General features: G+C 34.8%; 1 protein-coding gene across 1 annotated transcript in view; it reads left to right on the top strand.

Annotated features, from left to right (window-relative positions):
• Window positions 1–26,087, top strand: part of Nup160 (nuclear pore complex protein Nup160) — a 361,484-nt gene that overhangs the window by 223,303 nt on the left and 112,094 nt on the right. Inside the window, exons 21-22 of the mRNA XM_090401602.1 lie at window positions 2,971–3,040; window positions 18,178–18,405. Coding sequence (XP_090257728.1) covers window positions 2,971–3,040; window positions 18,178–18,405 — 298 coding nt within the window. The remainder of the gene's footprint in view (window positions 1–2,970; window positions 3,041–18,177; window positions 18,406–26,087) is intronic.

Raw genomic sequence — 26,087 nt, forward strand, 5'->3', positions numbered from 1 at the left:
AAAGGAAGAAGTTATATATCGTATTTCTTTCTGTAAAAGACTTCACAAAAGTCAGTTTTTCATGGAACGCCCTTATAAAGAAGCATGTGAAACTCTACTTCATTCTCCTAACTTAAACAGATCCGACGGCTTACGTCTATCCCCTTTATGGGAGATAGTACTTTACAAATCAGCTAATCTTTCCTAACTTTTTATTGTATTAATTTTTTTTTTTTTTTTTTTTTTTTTTTTTTTTTTTTTTTTTAGGAAAGTTATTGACCTTTTTAGTTATCTTACACCAGCTACTTAGGTGGCGCTTTTTGGAATTGTCAGTTAGTGTTTAATTTTTGTGCCAATTATTGTACTGAAGATGCCCGTGACAAACAGGCGAAAATTATACTATTAAATAATATTTCTACGTGAGTTTTTCCGTTATTTATTATGTATAGTTATGTCTACTCACGGTTTACCTCTTTTAAAACTTAAGGCACTTTGTACCATATCAATCCACCTATATCTTGGTCTTCCTCTGAGTCGCCTTGCTAACAACCTAGCAGAGAACAGTTGTTTTGCTAATCTTTCTTCGCTCATTCTGTTTAAGTGATCATACCACCTGAGATTAGCTCTGCTAACGCATTCCTGGATGCTGACAATATCAAGTTCTTTCCTAATATCCTTATTTTTAATATGATATTGCCATTGATGCCATTTGTTCACACCTATAATCTTTCTCAGGACTCTCATATCTGCGGTCTCTAGTCTTTGGCCAAGTGTTTTACTTCTGACCCAGCTCTCAGATCCATAAGTTAAAACTGGTTTGAACACTGTCTTGTATATAGCTGATTTAGTGTTCTGACTAATTTCTCTCTTATTCCATATGAATTTATTCAGTTGACTTCCCACCATACCAGCTTTGCTGATTCTGTTGTCTATTTCTATATTTAATTTATCATCTTCACTAAAAATATTGCCTAAGTAGCTGAAATGTTTTACTTGTTCCACAGGTTCTCCATTCACAGTTGACATTTTCAATGATTCTGCCTATTTTCATTGTCTTTGTCTTTTTAATGCTGACCTTCATACCATATCTATTACAACAGTTAATCAATTTAGTCAGAGAATCTTGCAGACTTGTAGCGGATTTATTTAGAAGTATAACATCATCCACATAAAGCAAAGAGCTGACATTAACATCTCCAATTCTGATATCATGTTTAATACCACTTTCCTTCATAATGTGATCCATATAGATAATGAATAACAGAGGGGATAATGTACATCCTTGTCTCGCACCAGATTTAACATTAAATCATCTTCCTGTACTTACTTCAATTCTCACTGCTGGCTTACAACTCAAATAAAGACTACGTATTTTAATATAATGCCCCATTGACACCATATAACTGTAGTGTATTGAATAGCTTCTCTCTTGGCACCTTGTCATATGCCTTTTCCAAATTGACAAAACTTAAATACAGATCTTTGTTATATTCCCATGCTTTCTCGAATATTTGTCATAAAGTGAAGATCTGATCCTGACAGCCTCTATTTGGCCTAAATTCAGCTTGTTCTTCACCAAGCTTTTCTTCCACAATTCTTCTCAACCGTTTCTCAAGTATACTTGCATAGATTTTGCCAGGAACACTCAGTAGGGAAATACCTCTGTAATTCTCACATTAAGTTTTATTTCCCTTTTTATATATGGGTACTATGAGAACTCTACTCCAGTCATCATGAATTCGTCCTTCTGTCCAGGCCTTCTGAACTATGCAGTGCAGCCACTGTAAGACTCTTATACCAGCATATTTCAGCATTTCTCATCGAATATCATATATTCCTGCTACCTTTCCACATTTCAAGCCTTTGATGGCTTTTTCTACTTCGAGTATGGATATGTATTCCTGACTGCATGCCTGGTCAGTGTTGTTTACCACATTGCTATCATTGCTTGTTTCATTTAGCAATTTCTCAAAGTAATTACTCCATACTTCAAGGATATCTTTTTCTCCTGTTTTCATGTCACTTTTATCATCTCTCACTCATTTTACAGTATTCTTTTCCATTTCTAAGCTTCTTCAACAACCTTCAAAATATTTTGCCACCTTCTTGATATTTATTTTCTATGTTCTTGCCAAAGTTCTCCTGACTTTTGTTTAGCTAGTTTTACACAGTGTTTCACTTTCTTACATTTGTCTCTGTATTCTCTAAGAGCACAAGCTGACTTATTTGACAGGAACTTTTGATATGCTTTCTTCTTTTCCTTCACTGCCTCTTTAACTTCCTGTGTCCGCCATGGAGTTCTAATTTTTTTATCCTTGCAGACAACTTCACTACATGCCTCTCTAGCAGAATCAATCAGGGTTTTCTTCAAGGCTTACCACTGAATCTCCAAGGTTTGATTCCTGTTCTCAAACTCTTTCATTTTTTCTTAAATAATCTTTGTGTATTTTAGTCTACAGTTTACATCTGAAAGCTGCTCAAGTTTTATTCGCTTTAAAAGTTTCTTACATGTTATTCTTTTCAATATGAAATTCAATTTTATCCTGCTCATGACTAAATAGTGATCACTTCCAATTTCAAATCCTCTGTACACTCTGGTGTCCTGCACCAGGGAGAAAACATCACTATCAACAATAACATAGTCAATGAGACTTTTCTTATTCCTTGCCTCTTCTCTCCATGTGAATTTGTACACATTTTTATGTTGGAACGTCGTGTTAGTAATAACCAGTCCATGTCCTGAGCAGAAATCCAACAGATATTTGCCATTATTATTAACTTTGCTCTTTTCTCCAAATTTTCCCCAAAATACTAGAATATGTATATTTCAGCTTTCAGTATGTTTTAATGCATTTTACTTTATGTGGATTCTGAAAAAATATTTTCTTTTTTCAAATCAATCACAAAGTGACCCCTTTCATTTTTCTGAATTTGATATTTGAATTTTTGTATATTTTATAAACCAAATGTGAAGTCCTTTACAGTATACAGATGGCCTATTAGTACTAATTTCTTGTTTCCAGAATTCTTGTTGGTTAATTGTCAACATCTCCAATTGCAGGTTAGTATTATGTTTTTAATTATTATTTTATTTTATTTTATTTATTTATTTTAATCTCATATCTTGAAATCCAGCATGATCTAAGTAGCCTGGGTCATTTTTAGTGAAATTATCAATGGACTGAAGCTGCGTAATTTTTGATGATAGCAAGTTATTTTGTCACCGTTGCCTTCAGATGGAAGAAAATTTTTATTTCAGATTTTTCCTGGTATCTATTTATGATATCTTCCTGGTATCTATTTTCCTGATATTTATGAGTTATTATAGAGTAAATTGGTCCCATTCTTTTATTTTCATTTAATCAGGCTAGATACCCTTTTGAAAATAAAGAAAACCAGATTTTTTATTTGTTGCACTCTTAGTGTATTTAGTACATCTGCTTGTCAAGACATTTTTTTTTTTACAATCTCCTAAATGGTGCAAAGGAAGCAAATTATAAATTGAGAGTTTTTACATCTCCAATGTCAATGTAAAAGTAGATTAGAACATTAAAAAAATCGTTTTTCACTTTTGTACCTGTAATTTAGCTATGTGCAATCTAATTTCACATCCCTAGGGCTTGCAAAGAATAGGTGCGCTAAAGTTTGAACTGCTTATAAAATTTTGTTCTATTTTTATCAGTTTTACTTAGCTATTTAATAAAAAAAAATAACTGGGTACTTGTCACTTAAACATAATTTATTTTTCCAGTTTTCATCACAGTGACAAGTTCACACTGATCAGTTGATACCTACTGGTCATATTTAATTTTAATGACTATAATTTTAATGTTCATCATAAATTTCTCTATCTGTGATGTTGACCTCAGGGCATTCCTTGCATTATGATACCATACAGCTTTTCTTGGAGTTATCACAAACAGTCATTTTAATAAAAGATTTTTAAGACACTTTACTATTGATAGTTACCAATATTAATTCTACATTTTGGATATATTGAGTACTCAGAACTGGTACCATCACCAACTGACATACAGTAATTTCATCTCATCTCATCTCATCTTATCTTCCTTTTACCTTGTGGTGTCGAGGGTTTATTAATCATCGGACCTCAAACCATTCACAGGATAAGGTGGTCAGCCCTATGCCCCGGTGTATCCTATGTCCATAGTGTTCTCAAGGCCTGTTTGCCTGCTTTGCGGGATGAAAAACCCCAGGATAAACTGGGGGAAAAACCCTACTGTCCACGCCTAAGACTGGCTAACTTGGCTATGGCTGAGGAAGATCTTTCAGCTCCTCATTTCTCTGATGGGAATTGAACCTAGGACACTCCTTCCCCAGGCATATGGTTGCAAAGCGCACAGTCACTGGGGTAACCATGCAGAATTTGGTCTCAGTGCAGCAAATTTAGAAAAAACCTATCTTTACATATGAGTAGGTTTCTTTGAACTTCAAGTATATCCCTTTCAAATTAAAGAGTAGCAGATGCTTTTATTCCTTTGATTTTACTCTACTTGAAGATCTTACAGTGACATATTACATAAATTTACTTCTTTATTACTCAAATAGAAGTCTTACCACCTTCTTAGTTGTATCCTCACATAACCTGTCTCCACTTTTTTTTTTTTTTTTTTGCTCTCAATGCTTTGTAGGACTTTTTTTCTTGCTCTTGAATTTCCAACTAGATATTTGCTATATTTAAATTGTGATCTTTGCAGTGGTTCAGCTTTTTTGAGAAAAGGTTTAAACTTTTCTAGTTTTCATTAAATGGACTAGCTGTCAAGAATTTTTCCTTTAATCTTGTATTAATTTTTGACAATCTAGAAGAGAAGGGGAATTGCATTTTCTTCATCATGATCTCTAGAATTTTCAGGAACAAAGAAACCAATTTCTAATTTCCTTTTGATGTTATTTGATATTTTCTGCTGTACTGTAAGTCTTATTGCTGTATGTTTTATACCTTTTTTTTTTTTTTTTAGAAAAAGATATTCTGTAAGCAAAAGAGAGATTCATCCAAGACAGCACATGTCTGGTGAACTACTTCAAGTACATACTCTAGCTCAAAGATTATGTTAGAACATGGTCCTTGAGCCAGAGTAGGCATGTGCTGTCCTGTATGAAACTCTTTTGCTTACAAAATATCTGTTTCTAAAATTTGTATAAAACCTGCAGCAGTATAATGAAAAAATTATCAAATAACATCAAATTATATCCAATATTGTTCATTCTTATGGAATAATACTGGGAAAAAAAAATTCTAGTAAGTTTTACTGATGCTTTAAAGTTGTTACTTTTTTTTTTTTTAAAGCAAATGGTCACAACATTTAGTAGTACCATACAAGTGAAAATATTTTCCCCATATACTTATAGTTCTTCTTACAGATATAGTCTGCCCACAGTTCAGAGAAACATAGCTGGCAGAGTGCCAAGAAGAGTCATTTCCTGTCAATTCATAAGGGATGTACAAATTCACCACCAACACACAAAATCAAATGCTTTATACATAAAATTCTCCAACTGTTATACAAGCAAAATAGTCACCACTTTAAAAACTAGAATGTTCATAAAAGAAAAAGCTAATTTTCCGATGTGTAATAATAAACACTCATCCCATGAAACGGATTGATTACTCTGTTATCAGAATGGATTCACCTTCTTCTGCCATGCACAGAAGTGTCAAGGGGTCTCTCATCTGTGGTCAGACTATATTTACAGATATTTTCAGCTGAAATGATGAAACATCCTCAACAGTGCAACAAAAAATAAGGGACGATTTTATATCAGGTCTGGTCTTCTCTAATTCAACATGACATGCACATAGTTATAGTTAATTAGTATGCAACAGATCACAAACCAGCAAACAGTGTCATAGCAAATGCATGCTTTCCATGTTATTATTCAAATATTTTCATTATGTATATTACCTATTATTACCTGTTTTTAGTTTATTCACCTGATGATGATGTGAAACAAGAATTTTTATGAAACTAGTAGAGTAGTCAATAACAAAAACTAGTATTATATCTCATCTGGTGCCTTCTTGCAGGGTAATACTGCAAAAAAAAACCATTTCTAGTAAGTTAATAAGTTTTAAAGAACACCCAAGCAAAGCCAGTATGTGGCATAATTGTAGGACTTTAGTTAATCCTGTAGTTAATCCCTGAAGATGCTGATTTAACTTTGGTGAGTGGAGGCGTCATATCTGAGAAGCGGGACTTGTTATAGAAATGAGCTAATGTGTATGTTTGCAAATGCTAAGTATTTGAAACAAGGGGAAGGAAATTGTAGCATTGATAGAGATCATTTGCCCAAAAATTGTTGGTATAGGTAAGACATGGTTGAATAAGGATGACATTCTGACAGGAATAGATGGAGGGATATGTAGTCCTTTCTGAATACAGACAAGACAAAAAGGGAGGAGTGCTATTGATAATGGCAGAGGAGTTGTACCCATCTAGGGTGGGACATGCAGGGGGTAAATGGTGACAGTGGTTTTGAAGCTGTATCTGTGTGGAGGTGGACAGGATGAAATGTTTAGTAGGATGTTGCTATAGACCTGGTAATGTGGAAGACGGTGAGAAGGAACTGTTTAGGCAAATTGGTCTGGCTAATAAGAAAAGAGTGATCATCATGGATGATTTCAATTATGGTAATGTTGACTGGGATGAAGAGATAGCATCTGAAATCAAAAAGAATGAATTTCTTCAGTTTTTGAATGACTATCTTAAGCAGTACATAATAGAGGATACATGTGGATCAAAGGTCTTGGATTTTATTATCTCATCAGGAGATATTTTGTAAAGGAAGTGTTGCATCTTCCTCCACTTGGTGAAAGTGATCACTTTGGTGGCGGCCAGCCCTATCATGACTTTTGTGAGAAAGTGTTATATAAGTCCTTTGACTCTGTGGAGGGTAGGTGATGATAATAATAATAAATATAGGAAGTAATAATTAAATATTTTTAGTTATTAACTAGTCTATGTTGTTAATTTCGTTAAAAAAATATGCTGCTGATGATGATGCTAGTTTTAATAATGTTTTAAGGTTGTCACTTACTCACTCTCATCTATTAATGGATCCTAGAATGAAGTTTGTGACACTTTAACAAAAAAAAAAAAAGAGTACTCCATTATGATATTTAGTCTACCTGAGTACAAACAACAGTATAATGTTACGTTTGTATTCAAGGAATGAAAATAACAGAATGGGATCAAATTTGCTTATAGTCACGTCTCCACCACAGTATCTCTCTTAGGAAAATTTCAAATTCTTATTCCCCCCCATATATGGATGGACTTCCAAGTCAACCATTTTTAATTTTTTGCAAACTTTGAGGCAATTTTTTCCTTAGAAGAAAGGCTCATTCAAGATGATTTGGGGCATACACATAAAACACACACACACACACACACACACACACACACACACACAAAGTCAGGCTTGCAGATGCGGTACAGGAATTACATGGTAGAGTACAAAATGGTTTAAAGTGCACTCAGAATACTTAATGCATGTGGCTGCTATAGTGATTAAAAAAATAAATAAAAAAATCCTTAAACATTAAAAATAGCAGTGTGAAAAAAAAATCAGAACTAGAACTGTTTAAAAAACATTTTCAGTTTAGTTTAATTGCATTTTGTTATTAAGTTAAATGACAAAAGTTTTTTTATTAAGTTTAATATTGTTAAATTTATTTAGCTGAAATTTAGTTTAATATTTTAAGTTTTGTTTTGTTAATAAACAATTTGCTATAGCTAGAGCTGACTGTAGTTTCCAAGTTAAAACTTAGAAACTACAGTTAGAAACTCACTTTTCATTATTGTAAATTATAACAGGACCACAGGAATTTTATATTGGGAAGTTTGCTGCAATGCATTTGTTTTAGCATTGTATCTATGGGTTTTTAGTTGTGGCTATGGTAATCAAGTTTGCTATAGTGAGAATGAATTCTGCTTAATTGTCAAACATTTGATATTCAGTTAGATGATTATAACATTCGGAAGAGATACTTAAATCACTACAACTATAAACATTACAATGAACAGAACATGTTCTGTTCATTGTAATTAAAATAAAAAAGGAAATAAGGTGCAGCAGATAATACAGAAATGATAGAATGTGAAACAGAAATGGCTACTCATGTAACATTTCTGACATCTTCCTAAATAAAATAAACAATGAAATAATTTTTATAAAGTAAATATTAGAATGAAAAAAGGAATGAATGTTGTTGCTGTTTAGAACTGTAGATATTTGCCATGCAATCAGAACTGAATGCATGGTGATAAGTGTGCATGCAGCCCATTTTCTGTTACCAGTTTGTGACTAAATGAATCATATGAAGAGATTTTCCAAATTTTAGATGATTCATTATAGGCAGATATTACCTTAGTTGAGTGGAAGCTGTACAGTACTGCTGGGTCCCTCCTCCTGCAGCACACTTGAAGTTATTTTTCAGTTTTATAGGAAGGTTTCAAAATTTTTTGTCTAGAACCCCCCCCCCCCCCCAAAATCTCTCTGGAAAACTCATGCAATTAACAGTAATTGTAATGATATAGCCTTGCTGGCTTTGGTTGTAATTTCTAACCAATATCAATATCTTTGCTATAGTTAAAAATATTATTCTTTTTCTAATTAGATTTAAGTAGAGAGTTCTCATATTACCCATTATAAAAAAGGGAAATAAAATTAAATGTTAGAATTACAGAGAAATTTCCCTACTGAGTGTTTAGTGGTAAGATTTATGCCAGTATACTTGAGAAACAGTGAAGAAAAATTGTGGAAGTGAAACTTAGAGAAGAATAAGCTGGATTCAGGCCAAATAGAGGTTATCAGGATCAAATTTTCACTTTAAGATAAATAGTGGAGACATCATGGTCATATAACAAGGATCTGTTTGTCTTGTAGATCTGGAGAAGACATCACAAGGTGCCAAGAAAAAAGCTGTGCAAAATACTAGAATAAAAGTGTAAATTGAACATTATATCAAGTAATATCATCATCATCATCATCAAATTCCTGCCATGTACCCACATGGGGTGTACAGGATATGATAGTACTACATTAAAATATTATATCATTACTAACTTCCTATCTACAATTTTCCTATAAATCAGTCTGTTACTTGTCAAGACTCCAACACTATCACATCTTATATTTCTATCGTCTAAGGCACTTTGTACTGCATCAATCCACCTATATCTTGGTCTTCCTCTGGGTCGTTTTCCTGCCAACCTGGCAGAGAACACTTGTTTTGCTAATCTTTCCTCTTCCATTCTGTTTAGGTGACCATACAACCTGAGATTAGCTCTGCTAACGCATTCCTGGATGATGACAATGTCAACTTCTTTCCTAATATCCTCGTTTTTAATATGATATTGCCATTGATGCCATCTGTTCACGCCTATAATCTTTCTCAGGACTCTCATATCTGCGGTCTCTAGTCTTTGGCCAAGTGTTTTACTTCTGACCCAGCTCTCAGATCCATAAGTTAAAACTGGTTTGAACACTGTCTTGTATACAGCTAATTTAGTGTTCCGACTAATTTCTCTCTTATTCCATATGAATTTATTCAGTTGACTTCCCACCAGACCAACTTTGCTGATTCTGTTGTCTATTTCTATATTTAATTTACCATCTTCACTAAAAATCGTGCCTAAATAGCCGAAATGTTTTACTTGCTCCACAGGTTCTCCATTCACAACACAGTTGACATTTTCAATGATTCTGCCTATTTTCATTGTCTTTGTCTTTTTATTGCTGACCTTCATACCATATCTATTACAACAGCTATTCAATTTAGTCAGAGAATCTTGCATACTTGTAGCGGATTTATTTAGAAGTATAACATCATCCGCATAAAGCAAAGAGCTGACATTAACATCCCCAATTTTGATATCATGTTTAATACCACTTTCCTTCATAATGTGATCCATATAGATAATGAATAACAGAGGGGATAATGTACATCCTTGTCTCACACCAGATTTAACATTAAACCATCTTCCTGTACTTCCTTCAATTCTAATTGCTGATTTACAACTCAAATAAAGACTAAGCATTGCTTGATATAATGCCCAATTGACACCATATAACTGTAGTGTATTGAACAGCTTCTCTCTTGGCACCTTATCATATGACTTTTCCAAATCGACAAAGCTTAAATACAGATCTTTGTTATATTGCCATGCTTTCTCGACTATTTGTCGTAAAGTGAAGATCTGATCCTGACAGCCTCTGTTTGGCCTAAATCCAGCTTGTTCTTCACCAAGCTTTTTTTCCACAATTCTTCTCAACCGTTTCTCAAGTATACTTGCATAGATCTTGCCAGGAACACTCAGTAGTGAAATACCTCTGTAATTCTCAGATTCAGTTTTATTTCCCTTTTTATATATGGGTACTATCAGAGCTCTACTCCAATCTTCAGGAATTCATCCCTCTTTCCATTCTTTCTGAACTATGCAGTGCAGCCACTGTAAGACTCTCATACCACCATACTTCAGCATTTTTCATCGAATATCATCTACTCCAGCTGCCTTTCCACATTTCAAGCCTTTGATGGCTTTTTCTACTTCAAGTATGGATATGTATTCCTGCCTGCATGCCTGATCAGTGTTTTTTACCACTGTGCTGTCATCACTGCTTGTTTCGTTTAGCAGTTTTTCAAAGTAATTACTCCATACTTCAAGGATATCTTTTTCTCCAGTTTTCATGTCACCTTTATTGTCTCTAACTCCTTTTACAGCACTCTTTCCTCCATTCCTAAGCTTCTTCAACAACCTTCAGAATATTTTGCCACCTTCTTGATATTTATTTTCTATATTCTTGCCAAATTCCTCCCATGACTTTTGTTTAGCTAGTTTTACACAGTTTTTAGCATTCTTGCATTTGTCTCTGTATTCTCTAAGAGCACAAGCTGACTTACTTGACAGGAACTTTTGATATGCTTTCTTCTTTTCTTTCACTGCTTCTTTAATTTCCTGTGTCCACCAGGGAGTTCTGATTTTTTTATCCTTGCACACAACCTCACCACATGGCTCTCTGACAGAATCAATTAATGTTTTCTTCAGAGTTTGCCACTGAATCTCCAAGGTTTGATTCCTGTTCTCAAACTCTTTCATTTTCTTTTCAATAATCTTTCTGTATTTTAGTCTACAGTTCACATCTGAGAGCTGCTCAACTTTTATTCGCTTTAAAACTTTCTTACATGTTATTCTTTTCAATATGAAATTCAATTTAATCCTGCTCAAGACTAAATAGTGATCACTTCCAATTTCAAATCCCCTGTACACTCTGGTGTCTGGCACCAGGGAGAAAACATCACTATCAACAATAACATAGTCAATGAGACTTTTCTTATTCCTTGCCTCTTCTCTCCATGTGAATTTGTGCACATTTCTTTGTTGGAACATGGTGTTAGTAATAACCAGTCCATATCCTGAGCAGAAATCCAACAGATATTTGCCATTATTATTAGCTTTGCTCTTTTCTCCAAATTTTCCCAAAATATTTTTGTATGTCTCACAATCATTTCCTACTCTGCTATTTAGATCCCCAACAAGGACCAACTTTTCATTTTTCATTGTGTCAGTTGCTTTTTCTAAAGCCTCAAAAAATTCCTCCACTTCTACTTTAGTAGAACCTTCTGTGGGTCCATAGGCACAAATAGGTCTCATTGTCCAGTTCCCCATTCTCATATTTGCCCACATTACTCTACTTGAGACTGACTACCATTCAAGAATATTACCCTCGTATTTTGTGTTGAATACTATGGCTACTTTTACTTTTCCTTGATTGTCATTGCCTGAATATAACATTTTATATTTATTGCTCAGAAAGATCTCACCAGTTTTGGTCATTTTTGTTTCAGTCACCCCCTATTATGTCGATCTGGTACTTATCTATTTATCAGTTTACTTATGAGTTATACACTTTACTTATCAGTTTTACAGTTTACTTATACAGGTACTTATCAGTTTACTATTATTCTCTAATTGCTGTGAAGAAGACTGATTCAACCTTCTTTCTACACTTAGTGACCCATTACTTAGTAGTATGAATATCTTTAATAAAAATTAGTGGTTATCAACCTGCATATGCACTGGGACATGTTATGGATTTATTTACTGAATTGTTTATCTTATAGATTTTTTTTTAATCTTGCTACAAAACACAAATGGGATACAGATATTTAACTACATTTCATGAAACCTTTCCAGAGCTTTTATTGGAATGTGGGTGATAAACTTAGTTGATATTTCTTTGAAATCAGCTGCGGAAGAATCGATTCTGATTATTCATGATTTGGTAGGAGACTTCTAATACCCCCCCCCCATCATATTGATAGGCAGCAGCTCTGCCATAAACACCGTTTAACCCTATCACTCTCACAGAAACTGCTGTTCTTTCCAAAAGACATAATCAAATTCCTGCCATGTACCCTCAAGGTGTGTACAGGATATGATAGTGCTACATGAAAAATTTACATCATTACTAACTTACTGTCTACAATTTTCCTCCAAATCAGTCTGTTACTTGTCAAGACTGCAACATTATCAGATCTTTTATTTCTATTGTCTAAGGCACTTTGTACCGTATCAATCCACCTATATCCTGGTCTTCCTCCGGGTCGTTTTCCTGCCAACCTGGCAGAGAATACTTGTTTTGCTAATCTTTCCTCGTCCATTCTGTTTAAGTAACCATACCACCTAAGATTAGCTCTGCTAACGCATTCCTGGATGTTGATAATGTCAAGTTGTTTCCTAATATCTTCGTTTTTAATATGCTATTGCTATTCATGCCATCTATTCACACCTGTAATCTTTCTCAGGACTCTCATAGCTGCGGTCTCTAGTCTTTGGTCAAGTGTTTTACTTCTGACCCAGCTCTCAGATCCATAAGTTAAAACTGGTTTGAACACTGTCTTGTATACAGCTAATTTAGTGTTCCGACTAATTTCTCTCTTATTCCATATGAATTTATTCAATTGACTTCCTACCATACCAGCTTTGTTGATTCAGTTGTCTATTTCCGTATTTAATTTACCATCTTCCCTAAAAATCGTGCCTAAGGAGCTGAAATGTTTTACTTGTTCCACAGGTTCCCTGTTCACAACGCAGTCGACATTTTCAAAAATTCTACCTATTTTCATTGTCTTTGTCTTTTTAATGCTGACCTTCATACCATATCTGTTACAACAGTTAATCAATTTAGTCTGGGAATCTGGCAAACTTGTAGCAGATTTATTTAGAAGTATAACATCATCTGCATAAAGCAAAAAGCTGACATTAACATCTCCAATTCTGATATATTTAATACCACTTTCCTTCATAATGTGATCCATATAGATAATGAATAACAGAGGAGATAATGTACATCCTTGTCTCACAATAGATTTAACATTAAACCATCTTCCTGTACTTCCTTCAATTCTAACTGCTGATCTTCAACTCAAATAAAGACTAAGTATTGCTTGATATAATGTCCCATTGACACCATATAACTGTAGCGTATTAAATAGCTTCTCTCTTGGCACCTTGTCATATGCTTTTCCAGATCGACAAAACTTACATACAGATCTTTGTTATATTCCCATGCTTTCTCGACTGTTTGTCGTAAAGTGAAGATCTGATCGTGACAGCTTCTATTTGGCCTGAATTCAGCTTGTTCTTCACCAAGCTTTTCTTCCACAGTTCTTCTCAACCGTTTCTCAAGTATACTTGCATAGATCTTGCCAGGAACACTGTGTAAGGAAATACCTCTGTAATTCTCACATTCGGTTTTTTTTCCTTTTTATATATGGATATTATTAGAGCTCTACTCCAGTCATCGGGAATTCATCCCTCTGTCCAAGCCTTTTGAACTATGCAGTGCAGCCACTGTAAGACTTTTATATCACCATACTTCAGCATTTCTGGCCGAATATCATCTATTCCTGCTGCCTTTCCATTTCATGCCTTTGATGGCTTCAAGTATGGATATGTATACCTGACTGCATGCCTGGGCAGTGTTTTTTACCACTGTGCTGTCATCACTGCTTGTTTCGTTTAGCAGTTTTTCAAAGTAATTACTCCATACTTCAAGGATATCTTTTTCTCCCGTTTTTCATGTTACCTTTATCATCTCTAACTCCTTTTAGAGCACTCTTTCCTCCATTTCTAAGCTTCTTCAGCAACCTCCAGAATATCTTACCACCTTCTTGATATTTATGTTCTTGCCAAAGTCCTCTCATGACTTTTGTTTAGCTAGTTTTACACAGTGTTTAGCTTTCTTACATTTGTCTCTGTATTCTCTAAGAGCAAAATCTGACTTATTTGCCAGGCACTTTTGATATGCTTTCTTCTTTTCCTTCACTGCCTGTTTAACTTCCTGTGTCCACCATGAAGTTCTGATTTTTCTATCCTTGCAGACAAGCTCACCACATGCCTCTCTAGCTGAATCAATCAGGATTTTCTTCAAGGCTTTCCACTGAATCTCCTAGATTTGGTTCTTGTTCTCAAACTCTTTCATTTTTTCTTCAATAATTTTTGTGTATTTTAGTCTACAGTTCACATCTGAGAGATGCTCAACTTTTATTCGCTTTAAAAGTTTTCTTACATGTTATTCTTTTCAATATGAAATTCAATTTTATCCTGCTCAAGACTTAAATAGTGATCACTTCCAATTTCAAAATGCTGTGTACACTCTGGTGCCCTGCACCAGGGAGAAAACATCGCTATCAACAATAACATAATCAATGAGACTTTTCTTATTCCTTGTCTCTTTTCTCCATGTAAATTTGTGCACATTTTTATGTTGGAACAACGTGTTAGTAATAACCAGTCCATATCCTGAGCAGAAATCCAACAGATATTTGCCATTATTATTAGCTTTGCTCTTTTCTCCAAATTTTCCCAAAAATTTTTGTATGTCTGACAGTCATTTCCTACTCTGCTATTTATGTCCCCAACAAGGACCAACTTTTCCTTTTTCATTGTGTCAGTTGCTTTTTCTAGAGCATGAAAAAATTCCTCCACTTCTACTTTAGTAGAACCTTCTGTGGGACCATAGGCACAAATAAGTCTCATTGTCCAATTCCCCATTCTGATATTTGCCCACATCACTCTACTTGAGACTGACTGCCATTGAAGAAGATTAGCCTCATCTTTTGTGTTGAATACTGTGGCTACTCCTTCTTTTCCTTGATTGTCATTGCCTGAATATAACATTTTGTATTTATTGCTCAGAAAGATTTCACCAGTTTTTGTCTTTTTTGTTTCAGTCACCCGTATTATGTCGATCTGGTATTTATCTAATTCCTCAGCTAGCTACATTTCTTTCCAATTCAAGCTTCTTATGTTGATAGTACCAATCTTTAACTCTGGTGATGTTGAGTTTGGGTGTGTTTTCAGATATGTTCCAGCAGCTGACTTTTCGCTGTTCGCCCTGGTTCCCTGGCAAAAACAACGGGGTGATTTTTAAACTTTCTTACATGTTCTTCTTTTCAATATGAAATTCAATTTGATCCTGCTCAAGACTAAATAGTGATCACTTCCAATTTCAAATCCTCTGTACACTCTGGTGTCCTGCACCAGGGAGAAAACATCACTATCAACAATAACATAGTCAATGAGGCTTTTTTTATTCCTTGCCTCTTCTCTCCATGTGAATTTGTGCACATTTTTATGTTGGAACATGGTGTTAGTAATAACCAGTCTATGTTCCTAACAGAAATCGAACAGGTATTTGCCATTATTATTAGCTTTGCTCTTTTCTACAAATTTTACCAAAATATTTTTGTATGTCTGACAGTCATTTCCTACTCTGCTGGTTAGATCTCCAACAAGGACCAACTTTTCCTTTTTCATTGTGTCATTGCTGTTTCTAGAGCATCAAAAAATTCCTCCACTTCTACTTTAGTAGAACCTTCTGTGGGACCATAGGCACAAATAAGTCTCATTGTTTATTTGTGTAACCTGGCGATGCCCCAGCCGGCATGAAATTTTGTCATGTTGTACCATCATTTTCTATATTGGTTTAACCAATAAGAATATAATTTTGTCGGCTAAATCCCAAATTGTCAGCTCATCCTCATTCGTTCAGTATCCAGGTAGATACCCAACTGGGTGCACCACGAGAAGGTGAGGATTGGACATCAGGTCAGAAGCCCTGGTCGGTTCTCCACATTCCTTTAAAGGCTATGTGGAGGTCTCCTTTCAGTTATATAGCTTTGATCCTTGGGCACCCCCAAACATAATCTCTCCATAGTTGTAAAAAGATTGCTTTTTTTTTAGATTTCCTTCAGTAACATTGAATGTAATTTCTCATCTTTCTCAATCAGTGATGCCAATAAACTCTTACTTGAATTGCTTTCTTATTAGTCAAAGCTATAACTTAATATAACCCTAATAATAATAAATCATTGAATAATGATTTATTATTATTTTTATATTGTTTTTTAATCATTTGTTCTCTTCTTTATTATTATTGTTAGATTCTGAATGGAGGATTTTCTAAGAAGTTGTTCATTCAGAATCTATCATGAAAAATTTAACTAATTAAGATAATACCTGCACACCAGCAGAAAGTAAGAAAGACCTTGTTTTTTGTATATGAGAATGTGCATTAATATTTGTTATGTATTAGAAATATTTGTTGTCAAACGGAAGACTAAATTAGAGAACTGTGTCAAATTAGTGATTCTATGAAAAAGAAATATTAGCTTAAATTTTTGTTCTATTAAGCTATCTAAAATAGCATAAGTCGACAGACAGGTAATGAGTAACAGTTCAAAGGTCGTGCCTGAACTGCACGACGGCGGAGGCTACAGCTTACGCAGAAAGTGACGTAAGTGCACTTTCCACGAAGACAGCACCTAACAGCAAAAGGGAGAGTAGCGAATCAACTTAAGGGCATTAAAACTAAAGGGTCATGCGGAAAAGGATACAGCAAAAAGAGGGCGCTCAAACACAGAATATAAGGCAATGTGCGCCATATTGCAAGGCTTTTTTTCCGGATTTTCATCTCGAGAATTCTTGGTCTGTGGTCAGAGAAAAGACGAGCCAGGGTGCTACGATGTCGGGCAGCGGGCCGCTTTCCTGATTTATGCTGGAGAAGATTCCATGCAGAGCCGTACGTGAATCATCAGCCTATGCAGAATTGCACCAGTCACTGGATGACCCATCGAAGGAGCGGAGATACCCCTTAGTCACTGCAGAAACCAGATCATGTTTGCAGCAGTAGAAAGAACAACGCAGCCACAAAGCTAGCCGCTGAGATAGCCAATCGAAGGATGACCAGAACAAAACGTGGTAGTTAATAGACTTTCGGAAAGATCTTGGTAGTTAATAGACCTTTAGAGAACTTTGATAAGATTTAATATTTGAAACAGCTAATTCTGTTGGACAAAGAATTGTCAGGAACAAATCTCTAATTGAATGTGACTGAACTGATAAGTGTATTTTATTTAGTAGATAACCTTAGTTGAGAAAGCAGCAAGTTGTATAATATATACTTTATGAATCGCATACATGAGGGGATCTTAAATTAATGTGATATTGCCATTGCTTTCCACTCTAATTTTGTATGATTAATATTTTGAATTGTCTAAGTGCATTTGATTAATATAGAATTGTTTATCTATCTTAGCATGAGATTTAACTTAGCAAGAGATTTTTATAAGTTTTAGCATTTTGATTTAATTAAGTTGTAAATGTCAAGTTTCAATAAACATGTTTTATTGCATATACCTGAGTCATGCCTGAATTCGAGATATCAAATTACCACTTATGAAATTAGAACCTTAGCGGGAAGAATTTTGGGTATGTATATTTAGGAATAGATTATAGGTTACGACTGCAAAGTACCGAAATCTATATAACTGTATGTAAAGCGTATATTAGAGTGTATGCCAATGAATCTAGGAATATTTCCCTGAGCTTGAATTATTTCCTGTTATAGGATACTGGCTGGTGCAGCATAAATACAAATTTTGTCAGTATCTGAAAAGGAAATATTCCTGGATAGAATCAAGTTAGGCTATACATTAGAAAAGATAATAGAAATTAATGAGATATATAAGTTTAGAAATTAGAGAGAAAACAACAGCGTAACATTATATATTTTATATATCATTTTATTTTTTTGTATATTATAAATTTCCAATTTTTACCCCTTTTGTAGTTTTTCCAGTAATTGATAGATGATATATTTTATCTCTAGTGCTACGTGCGGCTGTTGCAAAACTGGTGCGAATGGAATATTTGTTCACGCCAGTTTCTTTTGGCCAGTTGTCACTTAACCCTTGGGGAGCATTACAAAGCTGTTGACATCTTCTCTCAAGCTGCTGAGGGTGTAAATGTACTTAGAGAAAATTTTCTTCGGAATAAAATAGTACAGAGTACAGAAGAATTCTCAACTCATTCTGTGATGGCACAGTACTATCTGAAGGTGAAAATTATTTTTATTTGTAATATTGTCAACTCCAGTTATAAATAATATAGTTATAGCAAACCATACCTTCAGTATGTGTAGTGAATTTCTTTTGAAAGAAATTTACTATGACAAACCTTCAGATTGTCATAGTAAATTTATTCCACTTTATTCCACTAAACTAGGATATGTATCAATAATTTGTGAATTTTGTATATTGAAAACTGACTATATTCCCTTCTTGTTTTTATTGTCATTTGTGTATTTTTTTTTTCTTTTTCTTTTTACCATATCACACATCTTTTTATTATATCACTCCTGCCCATGAGAGGCTTTAGAATCTATAGCAAATCACTGTTGTGTGTGTGTGTGTGTGGGCAGGAATCAAGAAAAAAGTAATTTATTGATGTTCTTTTTGAAGAATATCAAAAGATTACTGGAAGTTGTCATTTTTGAGGAATTCATCATAGGAAAGGCTGTTTCAGAGAACAGAACTAGGTGAAATGAAAGATGAATGGGAGTAGTGGATTTTAGTGGTTAGCAGGTCTATTGTAAATGAATGTTGGACAGCTGTTGTTTGTGTTATTGCATTAGCAGAAATGAGGGGAGAGATGGATGCCAGTTTTCCTGAATGGTACCCATGAAAATATCTGAAGAAAAAAACACAATGTAGTACCATTTGAGACAGTTCCTGGAGAGAAGTTGTCAATTAGTTGAACTGCCTCTTCTGGACAGTTTCAAGTATTTAAGAGAGGTACACCACCCCACACCAGAGTAATATTCCAAGATTGTGCAATTTATACAGAGTTAGTAGCTGGATAGATGAAAATGACATCTTGGGGTGGAGGAGGATGGAAGTTTGGAAGCTAAGGATAATATAGAAGTGATGGCTTTGTGCTAATAAAGGAAAGAGAGTTAGTGTCAATTCAAGAAGAGATCTGGTCTTGATGGTTGAGCTAAGCATTTTCAAAGGTAGTGGAAGAAGAATTAAGGTTCTTTTTGCAAGAAAAAAAGATCAGATGTGTTTAGGAAGCATTGAAGATTACTTGGTTGTTATTACGCCATTAAAGAATGGTATGGAGATCAGTGTTTAGGGCACTGATTGTAGAAGACTGAAGCTGTGGTGTTGAGCACTGCAAAATTGTCATATGAATAGGAGGAATGGAGGAGTGTGTTTTATCAACAAAACTGAATACAATTTGGGAGTCAGAGAAGGTTTTTATGTATACGACTTTGGTAAGAATATAGAAATTAAATATCAGGAAGGCAGCCAAATATTCTGGAGGCTTAGAAATGGAGGAAAAAGTATTGCAAAAGGAATCGGAGATGATAAAGGTGACATGAAAACTGAAAATAAAGATATTCTAGATGTCTGAAGTAATTATTTTTAAAGACTGCTAAGTGAAACAAGAAGTGTCAGCACGGTGGTAGAAAACTCCCAACAGGAATGCAGTCAGGAATACATATCCATACATTGAAATATAAAAAGTCCTCAAAAACCTGAAGTGCAGAAAGGCAGTTGGAGTAGATGAAATTCAAACAGAAATGCTCAAATATGGTGCTTTAAAAGTCTTATAGTCACTGCATTGCATAATTCAGAAGACCTGATTAGAGGGTTGAATTTTGGATTGTTAGAGCAGAGCTCTCATAGTACTCATCTATAAAAAGGGAAATAAAACAGAATTTGAGAATTACAGAGATATTTCTGTACTGAGTGTTACAGGTAAGATTTATGCAAATATACTTGAGAAACAGCTAAGAATAATTGTGGAAGTGAAGCTTGGTGAAGAACATGCTGGATTCAGGCCATATAAAGGTTGTCAGGATTCTCACTTTAAGACAAATAGTTGAAAAATCTTGGGAATATAATAAAGATTTGTATTTAAGTTTTGTTGATCTGGAAAAGGCATATGACAAGGTGCCAAGAGAAAAGCTATTTAAAACACTACAGTTATATGATGTCAATAGGGCATTATATCAAGCAATACTTAGTCTTTACTTGAGTTGCAAGATAGCAGTTAGAATTAAAGGAGGTACAGGAAGATCGTTGAATAGGCTATAATAGCCATAATAATAATAATAGTGTTTAAGAGGAGTAGCATGGGAATTTTCCCAGAAACAATACCTAATTGAATAACTGTTGTAATAAATTTGGTATGAAAATCAGCAATAAAAAGACAAAGACAGTAGAAATAGGCAGAAAGATTGAAAACATCAACTACATCCTGGTGTAATAGTGAACCTGTAGGCACAATTTTTAGTGAAGATTGTAAAAATGTGGAAATAGGAGACAGAATTAGTAAAGCTGGTATTGTAGAACTTAGCTGAATAAATTTGTATGGAATAAGAAAGAAATTTGTCAAAACACTAAATTAGTTGTATACATGACAGTGTTCAAACCAATTTTAACTTTTGGATCTGAGAGCTGGGTTAAAATAAAGCACTTGATCAAAGACTAAAGACTGTAGATATGAGAGTTCTGAGAAAGATTAGAAGTGAACAAATGGCATCAATGGCAGTATCACATTAAAAATGTGGATATTAGGAAAGAACTTAACATTATTATCATTTAGGAATGTGTTAGTATTGCTAATATGAATTGGTATCACCATTCAAACAGAATGTGAGAGGAAAGATTAGCACAAGTGTTCTTTGCCAGGTTGGCAGGAAAAACACCCAGAAGAAGATCAACATGTAGGTGAATTGATACAGTAAACGTGCCTTAAAAGAAATATAAGATCTGATAATGGTGGAGTCATGACAGATAACAGATTAATTTTGAAGAAAAATTGTTGATCAGAAGTTAGTAATGGTGTAACTTTTTCATGTAGTACTGTCATAATTATCTTGTACACCCTGTGAGGATACATATCAGGAATTTGATGATAATGTCAAGTATCAGGTCATCCCAAAAGTAATGTCATTTTTGATACTGAACTTGTTCAAACATGTTTCAACTTGTCCTTAAATAGCAATTTTTTAAAGTTTTAAAAGTACCACTAAGCTGAGGCAGACTCATAATAACGAATTCCACCTTGCAAGAACATCATATATAAGTTATTGTTTAAATAACTCTTTATTACCAGGGAGATCACTGAAGAGCACATTAGGGACATCATACTTTGAGCTCAAAAAAGGCAACAGTGCTGCTAACACTGTTGCCTGCAAATAACTTGATAGTTTTGTAGAAAATGTGCAAGAAGTTTATGGCGTAATGTTTTGAATAGGTGAAAGTACCAGCAATAGTTCCAAAAATTTTGACAAGGGGACTTTAGATTGAAAGACTCCACTCGCTCTGGGCACCCTGTCTCTCTTGATAATGATATGCTGGAAGCCACTATTGCAAGAAATGCCAGTGCAACTGTTGAAGATTTAGCAAAAGATCTTAATTCATTATCATCGCCCATCCATCGTCATCTGCATGAATTTGGAATAGTGTCTAAGCTCGGCAAGGTTCCTCATGAACTGATGAACAACAGTCGAAGAGATGCACTCAGCATCTGCACTGCTCTTCTTTTTCTAGAGGTTCATTCTCCGTTTTGTGAGTCGTGTAGTCATCAGTTATAAAAAGTGGATACTTTACAAGAATGTTAAGTGCCACAGGCAGTGGTTCATTCAGGGGAAAGAGTTAAACCTCAGCCAAAACAAGACCTTCATCCTCAGACAGCTTTGTTAAGCATTTGGTGGGACATGGCTGTTATTATACACTTTGAATGCTTGCCACAAAACCAAACAATCACAGCTGAAGTATACTGTGAATAACTTGAGCGATTGAATAAAAACTGAAAAAAAGAGTCGTTCTCTAGTCCGTCGAAAGGATGTTGTTTTTTACCATGATAATGCACGCCCTCATTTTGTAAGAATCATCTGTACCATGATTGAGGAACTCGGCTGGGAAAAGCTTCCACATCTTCTGTATTCTCCTGATCTTGCACCTTCAGATTACCACTTATTTCGAAGTTTGCAACATTTCATTAATGAAAAACATACAATACATTAAAGGCAGTGAAATTGAAGCTTTGTGACTTCTTTGCCTCCGAAACTCCTGAATTCTATAGAAATGGCATTATAAAGCTTTCACAACATTGGAAGAGCATTATTGATCAAATGGAGAATATATACTTGAATAAATTAGCAAGTGATCTATCTTTTATATCCTTTCAAACTTGATGCTTAAAAATGACATTACTTTTGGGATGACCTGATAGAATATACCTTTAACCCAGAGTGGCGAAACTTTCTACAGAAGTCATTAGCAGTTTACTAATTTATACTTTATGCCAGTCCTGGTTTGTGAAGCTGTTTGCTGCAGCTATCTGAGCAGTTTTGGTTTGTATCTGTGTTTATCATTAAAGACAAAAAAATTCATGATATATATATATATATATGTCCATATGTTATATGCCTATATTTAATCCTATATTATTGTGTATATTCTATTCTGTATAGTCTGTGTTTATATTTAAATATTTTTAATAATTAAATATTTTAGAAAATATCTTGCTGCTCATAAATATCTGAAAGACATCGTGTGTCTAGGAAACTTGGCCATCCCTGCTTTATACCTTTATAGTATATGCAACTGTTAACCAGATGTGCTTGCCATTGATGCTGTTTCTGACTTGAAAAGAAGATCATTAGGAAGAAAACCAAGTCTTATAAAGACTAACTCTGAATTGTGTGCTGTCAACTTTCACTAGCAAACACCAGTATAAAAAAACTGCTGAAAAGTCTTGACCTATAGGTTATTACTATTACTATTATTACGGGAAACTCCAGGGAGTCATTAGACTCATCGAGGGAGGCCCCAAATCATATTCATCACAACTATTTGACATTCATACAGTATCTATCATACCTCGCCTTAAACTCATTCACTGTCACAGCATCCACCACAGACTCAGGGAGCGCATTCCACTCATTCACTACTCTAAAAGTAAAGAACCCAGCTCTAACACCTTTACTAACCACACTTTTGCCCAGTTTCCATGGATGTCCCCTAGTCCTAACCAATTTTTGCAACCCACAAATCCTCAACCTGTTCTCATACGGTTCATTCCACAGACCTGCTATCATCTTGGTCACTCGCCTCTGGATCCTCTCCACCTCCTCCCCATCAAGAAGAAACCTAGGTGACCAAATCTGAGCACAGTAGTCTAGATGGGGTCTTATCAAGGCTCGATACAGAAGAACAATAACCTGCTTGTCTCTGCTTGTCAACGTATTCTTCAGCAACCAAGTGATTTGATGAGCTGTTTTGGTCACTTTTGCAATGTGTCCCATAAATTTCAATTCCTTATCTACCAACACTCCTAAATCTCGTGCCTCATCAATTTCTTTCCTGGAGCACGGTTCCACCAATGCAGTAAACTGCCGCCAATCTTTTCACCCCAAAATGCATAACCTTACATTTTGCCACATTAAACTGACATCCATTCTCCTTAGCCCAGACCTCCAATCTATCCAAATCATCCTGCAAAATTTTGACGTCATCTGCATTCACTATTGCCCTACCCAACTTCGCATCATCCGCAAACAAATGAACTGTTCCTCTCAGATCATTTCCTATATCATTTATGAACAAATTAAACAGCAGTGGTCCAAGAACAGATCCTTGTGGCACACCACTAGTCACAGGCCGTCTTGTGGACTCTACTCCCGAGTAAACCACTCTCTGATATCTCTCCGTCAACCACCCTCCTATCCATCTTACCAACCCTATGTCCATTCCCATATGCTGCAATTTACTGATTAGAATTCCATGTGGAATCCTGTCAAAGGCCTTGGCAAGGTCCAGTAGAATCACCGTAAACCCATTATCCTTATCCAGTTCAGCCGTCACTGTGTTATAATACGTGAGCAAGTTACTGAGGCATGACCTACCCTTCACAAAACCATGCTGTCCCCGATACAGTATCCCATTTTCTTCTATCCAATCTTGTATTTTCCTCTTGACTATTTTCTCTAAGACCTTGACAATGATTCCTGATATGCTAATAGGTCGGTAATTTACAACAGCAGTCTATGTTCAACAGGTTCTATGTTTTAATGAAAGAAATTCACTGTAACAAACTGCTCACTAAGACAAACCATTTCTGTTATCCTATAAGTTTGCTATAATGGTATAAAAAACTGCTGAAAAGTCCTGACCTATAGCTTCTATGTTTTAATGAAAGAAATTCACTGTAACAAACTGCTCACTAAGACAAACCATTTCTGTTATCCTATAAGTTTGCTATAATGGTATTAAAAAACTGCTGAAAAGTTCTGACCTATAGGTTCTATGTTTTACTGAAAGAAATTCACTACAGTAAACTGCTCACTATGACAAACCATTTCTGTTATCCTATAGGTTTGCTGTAATGAGAGTTACTGTACTGTGTTATTACCACTAGCCAGAATGGTATACATAACATGAGGTTTTTCATCACTCACATATAGGTTTCTGTTTATTTACACTCATAGCTTGATTCTCTCCATTTTTGCATCTATTATTTTTATTTTTCCATGCATATTTATTTTCAGGCATATAATGGTACTGTCATAGTAATTTGCACTTATTTGGACAACAGAATATATAAAAATTAAATTAACTTATCCAGCCAGCCATTCTCTTCTTCTTCAACCTTTTGGTTCTGTCCACTGCTGGACAAGGTCTCCCCCATGGTTTTCCAGACCATTCGGGTTTTCGGCCTCTCCCATCCATCCAATGTAAATGTAAATGACAATGTAAATGATGAATCAAGCCAGCCATTACAATTATCTAATTCTTAAAGTTATATAAATTCACTGTGTTTATACCCCATTGCTGAAGATCATTCAACAAATTATCAATTGTAACTATAAAAAAGGAATTTCTTATATTTGCTCTAATTCTCTTCTTCACTGTCATTTCATTTTCTCCTCTCATAGATCCTAGTTCATGCAGTGTATTCAATTCCTGTCTGTTGTATTTGTTGCCTGAACTACCATTTAGATTTTAACTAATCTTCTCTCTGTCTCATGTCAGATAATTTTAACAAATGACAACTAACCAGCCAGTATTATAATCTAATATTGGTCTGCATTGAATGTTGTATAACAGTATCACAACTTCTTTTCCCTACACAGTCTTGTAATTGGACTTGAAATATTTTAATTAAACCTACAATGTTCTGAGCTGTAAAGAGAACTGAATCTTTAAAGACCCTGTAGTTAATATAAGACTAGGCTGTATAGATTATAGTTCTTTTTGCTTAGAAACATTCTGTAGGAGATAGATTAAAATCCTTAGGGCTGAGGGTGGGGGAGCAGACCATTATGGTGGTTTATTTATTGACAGGTGGATTAAAGATTTGACTATGCATCAAGTTTATGGCTCCAGTTCTTTTGTTTAGATGAAATCCCCAAGAATTTGGTATGCTCCCTAAATTAGATATTGAGAGAAAGAAAAAAAAATCCAGCAGTAAATTACCTTGCAGTATTTTTATTAATAACAAAAGGAATCCTTTGTATCAGGTTTGGCAATTCTTTTTTTTGTAACTTTTTGTTCAAATAACTACAGATCTGGTATGGAGAGGAAGAGAGGGAGTTAAAAAACTGTAAATTATGACAAAAAAGGTGGTTTCGATAAATAGAATAAAAGCAAAGAGGGGGAAAATGTATGATATATAATGATGTTGATATTGCAATCAGTTCTAATTACCTGATATGATGATGCT

Source organism: Typopeltis vanoorti, chromosome 12, assembly GCF_054136105.1.
Source record: "Typopeltis vanoorti isolate ZY-2024b chromosome 12, IOZ_Tvanoo_1.0, whole genome shotgun sequence".
Lineage (NCBI taxonomy): Eukaryota > Metazoa > Arthropoda > Arachnida > Uropygi > Thelyphonidae > Typopeltis > Typopeltis vanoorti.